The following is a 9,626-nucleotide window of genomic DNA, read 5'->3' on the forward strand; positions in this document are numbered from 1 at the left end:
GGCCACGCATCACAACTTAGAGGACTGCAAGGATCTCCAGCTAACATCTTGGTGCCAGATACCGCAGCACACCTTCAGGGGTTTAGTAGAGTCCATGCCTCGATGGTTTAGGGCTGTTTTGGCAGGAAAAGAGGGACCAACTCGTTTATTAGTCAGGTGGTCATAATGCTATGCTTAATCAGTATATTAGCTTATTTTCAAACCTACTTTTGTAGAGCTTGAGAGTAAAAACATGAAGCTGCAGAGCCTAACAGAGATCTAATCTTGATTTAATCAACTGGACTAAACTAGAAGAAAACGTTTCAAAAAGGGCTTGGATGTAGAGATGCTCGGGGTGATTCTTAATCATTGTTCTTGTAAGATGTTGTTACTTGGCACAAAAATCACAACAAATCTCTTCCTGCCTGGAAGCTGAACTTGCTTATTGACTGACCTTTTTGGTGTGAGGCAACAAAATATATAAACATAATTATCAGAATCTCAAAGGCATTTCAGAGTGTAAGCCATTTCTGCATGTTTGCAGCGCCTGGTTTCAAGCAGGAAGGGTGAAGTGATTTGCATTTGTGTATGAGCTTTATCTTTTAGTGAATTTTTAGCCCCTGGGAAACGCCCTGCTGCCTCCCAGTCCAACACACAAACAGAACACATACAGACAGAGACACAGTGACAGGATAAATTACAGTGCATGCTGTGGCTTCAAATCTGTGAAAAACTCTCAGCAAGTTGGTAAACAGCTTGTGAACCACTTAGCTGCCAGTTCACACATATCCACCGCACAGATTTCTCTTTGTAGAATAACGATGTTGGACTTTGTTTCAGTGTTGATCTCCTTAGAGCCCCTGGAGCCACCTTGGTACCACGCGTTTGCTCTCAAACATACACTCTGGTCTTACAAAATCTCCCTGAATCGACGCAGCTCTTTAGTCCAGGTTGTTAGCGGTCAGTACCAGCTTACCCTGCAGTTGATCTGGATGTGCTGAATTCCAGCTGGATTATAAAACAGCTCACAGTGTTGTGGGCATCTAAAACACACACATGTATCCATACAGAGTTCACATTATGCTTTATTGGCCTACAAACACCTGCTGACCTACGGCAAAATTACCTGAAACAAACAGGTAAATTGTATCAAAAGCTTTACGGCCATGACTGCCTACCCTATAGTGTGGAAACCTATAATACACATTTTGCATCCACCGATCACACAAACACTGCTGCTGTTGTCCAATGACAAAACTAGTTTACTTGTTCACAGATTTGAATAAGTTTTCACCTCTTTTATACTTTCAATTGCATTTTTTCTCATTATGGGAAGACTGGAATTTTCACTCCCCTGATATACTAAAAATCTACACCACCATGCAGTTTTAACCAATAAATAAAATAATTTGAGCAGCACCCTACATACCAACTAATACCAAAATAGATGTGGTAGGAAACTCAAAAAGTCCATTCTCAGCTAAGGCTGGTGCTTTGCAGTCCTGCAGGTTTTTAGAAAGCGATCTGGATTCCCACTAAAACTAAATATTATAGACTATCCCAGATTATGGATCTGCTCTTATGATTAAGTCACTCTGAGGGAAATTGGTTCCTTATAAGAGTGTATAAGAGTGCTCTGTAAGACCCTGCTATCTAAGAGGCTGTGGGAAACACACACACACACACACACACACACACACACACACACACACACACACACTTGTGGGTTTCTTCATTTTTCTGCCAGAGTTCTATTGGGTCACCCTCCAGCTTCCTGTGAGTGTGTGCTCCTCATACGTGTGTCATGGCAGAACCTTCTCAGCAAAGGAGGGAGAATCTAACACACTAGCAGTTACACACACACACACACACACACACAAACACCAGGGTCTTGTCACTTATTTTCGTTTCCTGCCTCCCCAGCTGCTCTGACCCTTCCCTCCCCTCTTTCACTAGATCTCTGCCTTCCTCAGCCCATTCTAGCTCTCTCCTCTCCACCCTGTGGTTGTGAGCGTGGATTTTTTTGGGGGTGAGCGATGTGTTGTTCGGTGGGTTTTGCCAGGTCTCTGGGCCTGGCTCTGTTGCCTCTGGCCCTTTGCTGTATTGTGGCAAACCTGCTGCTGCTGTTTCCCATGGGAGAAATCACCTACATTAAGCAGGACCGCCTGGCCAGCTACATCTGGTACTTTGGTGGCCTGGGAGGTGGGGGGCTGTTGGTGAGTAAAAAACACAAAAAACCCCTATTTGATCATCTTCTGTTATAGCATTTTGTATTTGTAAGATTATAGTTTAGGGTTTAAGTTTGATTGCATCATCAGATATCTGGAGGTTGAATCAGTTTTTAGCTTCTAGTCATGGTGGTGACATATTTAGGGAAAAAAAGACTGTCTCAAAGATTCAGTTATTTAATACTTTGTATTACATGGAGAATAAACACAGTGGAGTAGTGAAGAAAGAATATACTCTTCAAATTTTAATCATTATTGAAATAGCTTAGCTCAACAGTAAGCTCAGAATGGGCATATTGCCAATCAATAATAGAAAAATTAGCTAGTTATTTATGTATATTATCTGTATGTACGACATTATGAAGTTTTAGACAACACGCTGTCTAAATGCTCCAAAATAATTGATCGTTGTAGGGTTTGTTTTGTCATTTTTTGCTGTTTCAACGGTTGGCAGCTGTAGTGGAGAAGAAGCTTGTGCGTCTGAGGGTTTATTTGTGTTCCATTTGATGAGCTGTTTCTAAAAACTGTGAATTCACATGGTATAGAGTTCAATGTCCTTTTACTAAAAGTTCAGCTTGGATGCTATATAATAAGCATTTTTTTTTTCTTACTGTGGAAAATTTAAAATATGAGGCAGCAATGTGATTTGGGACAGATGCCAAATGGTCTTTATCTCCATTAGATTAGGCGAAAGGGTGAAATTCAGTGATTCTCAGTGTAGTGAGATTTCCTTTTCATTTGTAGCCAGCCATCGTTTATCATGAATCATTTTCACTGCCGTGTGTAAGAAGCATTCTCTCACCCGTGACCATGTGACTCTGAAACATTACCCAGTTAGCAGATGAAATCCTTTAAAAGCGTGATTACAATTGCTGGATGCTTATGTCACCTTCCTGCCTCCCTCATTCAGCAGTAAGTGCAGGAGGTGCTGGCACATGAAGTCAGTGGCAGTGCCATGGTGTGTAAGAGTGCCTCGCTTTTGTTGATAAGTTGATACTATTCAGACCTCATTTATGCTTTCAGCTTGCTTTTAACTTCTACTAAATTAGTTTAGTTGTTGTTGAGAGGATTTTGGTTGAGTTTTGATTTTACATCAAAAGTTTGTTAAATTCCAGTCGTTTTCCCATCAGCACCATTCAGACCGAGTGTTTGCAGTTGCTCCGTGAGAACAATGGAGTTTTGTGTGCATCCACAGTTAATCCGTCTGCTCTGCATGCCGCTATTCTGATGGATTTATGCTCGGACTGAGCAGAAAGGGGCTGTTCTTTTAATTTGGTTTTGTGGAGGAACAGAGGAGAGACTATCATTTCCCCCCCCAGACAAGACCAAGTGTGTTAATCAGCAGAACACGTGCACATTCTGAGTAAAACAAATATGCTCAGACTGTATGTGAAAGTGCTCAGAGTTTGTACATGCTGTAACATCAAGACTTTGTGAAGAACAACACCATAAAGACGGGATGTTGTGCATTCCACTATCGCCCTTGCTTATGTTTCTGATTTTTCAATTTGGTCTTAATTGAAATGTTCAAGCTGTCAAAAACAGGCACCACTTATGGCAGGTTTTGAACCTTTTGAAACCCTTTCTTTTTTAAAAAAAAGTTCTGAGTGTGATGAGTCTGTACGGCGGCATTGATAGCTGGTGCTATGAAGGGCCTGTGAAGTTATGAGAGAGAGAACTTTAAACCTTTAAATCCTGTATAGGATAAAGGAAAGAAGCCTGAAAACCATACTGACTTACACTGTATATTCTCACTTTCCTGCTCTTTCTCTGTAATATGTCACGTCTTTAACTGCTAAAAGGTTCTCAGTTTAATTACTTTTAAACAAGCCTTATAAAATACTTATAAAGGGCAGTCTGACTAAAATCCATCTTGGGCCTCTTTGTCTGAGGAATGCATGACTTTTAGTCTGAGTTTGTGTTAGTCTTTCTGTGCTACTCTTATTTTTTCCCTCTCTGGGCTTTATCTTTCTCTGTGGAAATGACCAAATGCCGAGAGTCAAAGAGCAAACTGAACCAAACAGGGAATAATCTATTTTTGGGTTACTCCCTTCCTCTCCCTTGCTCTTCTGGCTTCCCTTTTCCTTCTCTTCCTTTCTCACTGTGCACCTCCTGCCGCTGCGTGTCGTCAGCCTCCCCTGCTGCCTCTGTTATAGGATGGGGCTTTAAGGGGGACGTCCAGGATGTGGAACAACACTCTGATCCCTCTCTTTGTTTCTGTGCATGCGTAAATGTGTTAAACCAGGGGAACCGCCTTTCCTCTTTCACGATGCAGTAGGAGAGCAAAAGATACCGACACAGGGAAGAGGAGGACAGAAAATAAAGGATGAAGAAGTTAAAAAGTTGATTCCTGAAACAGACATATGTTGGATTGCCTTTAGTTCTTGAGTTGTACACACAAGTACACTATGTGGCAGCTGCCGCAGTTCACACTGCACTTTATATGGCCTGTGCTCATGTTTGCCTATCTCAAATTACTCGTACCATTAGGACACAGAAAGGTCCGTCATAAAGTTATGTTTAATGTGCACTATTAATTAACTCCAGCTATAGTAAAGTGTTTCTCTCTGTTAGGGCAGATGAAGAGAGAGCAGGTTTATTCAGTGGAGGTTGGCCGTTTTGTTTTGGAGTCAAAGATTGTACAATATGTATCATTAAAGTCACTTTGAATTTAGATCTCAGGGAGAAGAGTCACATTTTTCATCACCTACATGAAGCCAAGAATATCTCTGAGACTAACTCCCAGTTAAAAAACTAACAGCTGAATGAACATTACAGCTTCACGCTGATTGTGTTGAATAAATGTGATTCGTTGTTAGGTGACATTTGTACAGTATTTAGTGCGGCAACATGACATTTAAGGATGGAGTGTGCTACATGTTGGCTAGATTGCAAAGCTCTTTGAGAAAACCTTGTGGTATATGCTGTATGAATGAAACACGGGATTTGACTTGTAAGCGATGATCAACAGTAGGTGGCAGTAGAGATGCTGGTATAGAGCACTGAATTACTCTGGCAGCTCCTAGTAACCAACAGCAAAGCTTGCTCTCATTGGGTGTTATTAATGGTCAATAAAACAACTAACAAATACTTTCTGTGCTTTTAGATGCTGGTTCCAGCTGTTGCCTTCACCACGCTGGGGAAATGTAGTTGCTGCTGGAATGAGAGTTTAATGGTAAGAGACGTGTAAGCGGTAAATAATGCTTAAAAATCTACAAAGGAGACGCTGTGCTGCACAGAAAATTGTGTTCACAACATGCAGGCCGTCATTTCCAAACTGCCGGCTGCCATTTTCATTTTCTTAAATCTAAATGTTTTCCTGTGTCTTTTTTTCTCACCACTAGCTTGATTACAACGATGAAGTTTTTAAGCGGCCAAACACTGTGTCCTTATAAACTGAATGCTAATTCTAAGCCAGCTATGATAACTCAACAAGGCCCCCATTGTTAGGTAACACTCGACAAAGTAAGCTTGGCTCACACCCTTCAGGCCACAGGCACAGCTGCAGCTACGTGTGTGTGTGTGTGTGTAGCAGCTGCCTCCGTATCTCATTTATGAAATGCATAAGTGAAGCAGCTTTCATTCAAACACGAAAGCACGTGTTAAAAAATCCCTTTGTGTGCTGCTCTCCCTCTGTAGATGTGTGGGTCAGTGTTGGCAGCTGTGGTCGGTCTGGTGGGGTCTGCCTACTGTTTCATCTTATCAGGGTATGCACTCCTGCAGGGCCCCCAGTGCTTCACCTCGTATGGATGGTCGTACCCCTTTGCAGACCAAAAGGGCAGGTAAGGATACATCCTAGCGCTTTGTGTATGAAGATGTAGATGCATGCATAGGTGCATATTTTGTGCGGCTTTGTGTAACAGTATTTTCGTTATCAGTTAATGGTGTCTATTCGGTTTATTATTTCACTCTCTTACGTGTTCTGAAAGATTATCATTATTTTGAATACAAAGGTGATTTTTAATATAGATATCTGTATAAAAACAAAACAAAAACAAACAGAAAACCAACTGTATTTTTTACTGAGCTTTCTGGTATAGCTGAAAGATTTGTAACTCTAACTTATAATGCTGCAACACTGATTAATGAAAGAACGATTATCAAAAGCATGCTTTTATAGAGAAACTGTGAAAAGAGATTATATCACATGCATTATTATTTATGCATTATTATTATGTATTATATAAGGTAATTAAAATACAGAAGATCAGCCACCTTCAGTTGTGGGTCTCTGCCTTTACGTTTTTCTCCATTAACTGAAAAGCATGCTCTATTGGGATGAGATCAGGTAACTTGAAGAATACCCCATTTGTTTATCTTGAGAAAATTTGCACTGTGCATTTGTGCTGTTCAATTAGTTTTGCAGCATTTAGCTGAAGCTGAGAAGAGAGTATAGCCATTTACTGGTATAGTCTAATCTGGCATTTTTGCTGCATAACCAGCGGTTTGCACATCACTCTAAACCCTCTGTTTCTATATATAAAGGCATCTCTTGACTATTGACTTGGTTAGATGTTGTGAAGTTGATGTTTTTCTAAAATATAAATAATTTTGTCAATAATTGTATCATATACTTTAGTTATCGTCTGTGGCCTTTCAGGCTGAAATAATTTGTGCATTCATTTATTCTAAAAAAGCACCAGATTGTTGATTTGACTACTCTTAAAGTTTTTGCTCTCTCTGATAGTTTATTATGATTCTGCAGTCTACAAATGACCTCCCTCACTTGCACTGGCCTCCCGTGAGGCCTCGTTTTTAAAATTAGAGTAGGAAAGCTTTCAATTTAACACTTTGAATGAACTTATCACATTTTTCTGCTTCATTTATCAGTTCGCCTCAGTTTTATTTATGTAGCACCAAATCACAACAATAGTCTCCTCAAGGTGCTTAACCCTTTCACCCATAGTGGTCACTACAGTGGACAGCTATTCAAAGGCTGTTTTCTTGTATTTGTGTCAGTGTTGATGGTATACTTGCACATAAACCACTATATTGGACACTGATATGTCACTCCATATTATACCCTGCCACCCACTGGTCGTTTAAATTTTTGCAGAAATCTCTCAGTCAGAACATGGTATATCATGTTTAGGTTGAAACTAGTGAGCTAACTTCCTATTAACTTCTAACTCCGTTAACTATAATAAATTCTGTTTACATGGATGCCTGGATGTTAAACTTAATTGTTACACCTGGTAAAACAGCAACGCTGATCATTTTATTAAAGATGAAAAAATTTAGACAGTTTTTGGGACCTGAAGCTGACAGAGTTTTGGACCCAGATTACTCCGCGAGGTTCCTGACTATGGTAGCCGTAATGCTCCAACAATCCATCAAGCGGTGCGGCTTCGTAGCTTACCAAAGTCGTACTAAAACATTTTTTGACAAATTTTTGAGCGCCGTGTACCACATAAAACCGGTTTGAGGTCAGTAAGCACAATCAGATTTCATACATAAGGCGCACTGTCGATTTTTGAGAAAATTAAAGGATTTTAAGTGCGCCTTATAGTGCGGAAAATACGGTACTTAAGAAAATGGGCGACACTGGGAAAGAAAAACTCCCTTTTAAGAGGAAGAAACCTCAGGCAGAACCAGGCTCAGGTAGGGGCAGCCATCTGCCATGACCGGGTGGGGGTGAGCATTAGGAGGTTAGATTTCTCCATTTGAGTCTTCGCTGCCTATCTGGAGAGAATGTAGCGCAACAGCACTTGTTCTAATTTTCTGGATCAGTTATGCCTTCACCAGTTTTTAATTTGCTCTTTGATAATCACACTTACTCTCTGTCCCAGGTATCTTCTGCAGCCAGAAACGTGGACACGGTGCCTTCAGCCGGTTAACATCGTAGAGTGGAACATCACTCTGCTGTGTGTCTTACTGGGCCTGGCAGTGCTGGAGTTCATCATCTGTCTCCTACAGCTGGGAAATGGCCTAGTCAACGCTGTCTGCCGGCCCTGCTGCTACAAGCAGGAGTACAGTCTTAATGCTTAGATTCACCTGCACAGACATACCACAGATGCATGCAGATAGAACTATAGCGTACATGTACAGAACATTAATGGACACAAGCACAAAAGGAAGTCTCCACACATAACCTCACTGCAATGTGTGTGCGTGTGTGTGTTTGATTACAGCACCACATCTCCAGTCAGCCAGGTTAGATTTGTAATCAATGAATTTTCAAGTTCTGAAATTAGTCAAAGTCACCAGTGGTGCCAGGATATGTCTGCAACAAGCTGTGTATGACTTTTTTTTATTCCATAAGTAGGACATTGTAACTTACTTTGAAAGCAGGCATAGCAAGCCAACATGTACAGATAGCAAGAGAGGATCAGAGTATTAGGTTTACTGAAGTATAGTCTGTCAAACGTGGTGCACAGGCTTGCTCAGTTTCTTCACTGTTATTTTATGTTGTATGCTACACAGCTGTGTTAACATTTTTACGGCCTGAAGAGAACTATGTTAATAACGGAGTAATCAGTATCAAATCAACTGCCTGGTATTGTTTGATAATGTGAACATTACCTTCTTTGGGGTATTTCCTTTCCCTGGTTAATGGTGTTTTTGCAAGAAACAGTGTGTGTTGCCATGATTTTACTCTTTGAATGTGCCGTCTTGGCTAAAATGAAGCACAGTGACGTGCCCGTCATGTCTAGATTTATTTTTGTGGTCCCAGGACTTGCAGTGTGTTGGATCACACATGTGTGTGTGTGCGTGTATGTTTTTACATCTATTTTCATTTTCAGTATACTTTGTTGTAAAATTGTTGTCTTAATGTTTTTTAGATGCTAGTCCAGTGTTACCAAACATTATACATATATATATATATATATATATATACATACACACACGCATATATATTTTAGTGGCATATTTTTATAATGTATGGTTTGTTTGTGCTTCCTTGAATAAAGACAAACAATTTCTGTTTTATATGTATGCATCCAGAGTTTTATTATTTTACAAACAAAAACAAAACAAAAAATCAAACTGTTGCTTCTGTAGAGGGGAAATATCCCAGACGCAAATGCAATCTTGTCCTTTGAAGTCAAAATGTGGATTTTTTTGTGTGCAGCTCCTGTGGTGTGTTGTAATCAATACTAGTGCTCTGAGTACTAGAGTTTCCAGAGTTGCCTGATACTGATATTTATCAGATTGAGTAACTGTTGCCTTTAACCCTGAGAGCCATGCAAATTGGTGCTCATTTTTTAGCAATGTCCCCTCCCTAAACTGTGTGCACAGCGACCGTTTTCTCCTTGTTCTGAGAGCCTTTACACAAAGATAAATTAGGAATAGTATTAATTAATTATCATAAAATGACTCCAAACACAGAGACATCTTTATTGGCTCAGTGAAATGAATCTGGTTGTGACACAAGGTCGTTTTCAACATTTAACCTCTTGCATTTAAAATCAAACATCG

General features: G+C 40.2%; 1 protein-coding gene across 1 annotated transcript; it reads left to right on the forward strand.

Moving 5' to 3' along the window:
• The first annotated feature begins 1,935 nt into the window (after positions 1-1,935).
• On the forward strand, positions 1,936-8,829 carry tm4sf18 (transmembrane 4 L six family member 18). Its single transcript, XM_003458949.5, has 4 exons — positions 1,936-2,195; positions 5,314-5,382; positions 5,847-5,989; positions 7,997-8,829. The coding sequence occupies exons 1-4, from the start codon at positions 2,016-2,018 to the stop codon at positions 8,193-8,195; spliced, it is 591 nt and encodes a 196-aa protein (XP_003458997.2). The 5' UTR covers positions 1,936-2,015; the 3' UTR covers positions 8,196-8,829.
• Positions 8,830-9,626: the final 797 nt, after the last annotated feature.

This window comes from Oreochromis niloticus, linkage group LG17 (genome assembly GCF_001858045.2).
Source record: "Oreochromis niloticus isolate F11D_XX linkage group LG17, O_niloticus_UMD_NMBU, whole genome shotgun sequence".
Taxonomy (NCBI): domain Eukaryota; kingdom Metazoa; phylum Chordata; class Actinopteri; order Cichliformes; family Cichlidae; genus Oreochromis; species Oreochromis niloticus.

Bases quoted from the DNA above. Each gene is read 5' to 3' on its own strand.
- tm4sf18 (XM_003458949.5), top strand. From the start codon at position 2,016: ATGTGTTGTTCGGTGGGTTTTGCCAGGTCTCTGGGCCTGGCTCTGTTG. The intron at 5,383-5,846 runs GTAAGAGACGTG...CTCCCTCTGTAG, and splicing joins GCTGGAATGAGAGTTTAATG to ATGTGTGGGTCAGTGTTGGC. The intron at 5,990-7,996 runs GTAAGGATACAT...TCTCTGTCCCAG, and splicing joins TTTGCAGACCAAAAGGGCAG to GTATCTTCTGCAGCCAGAAA.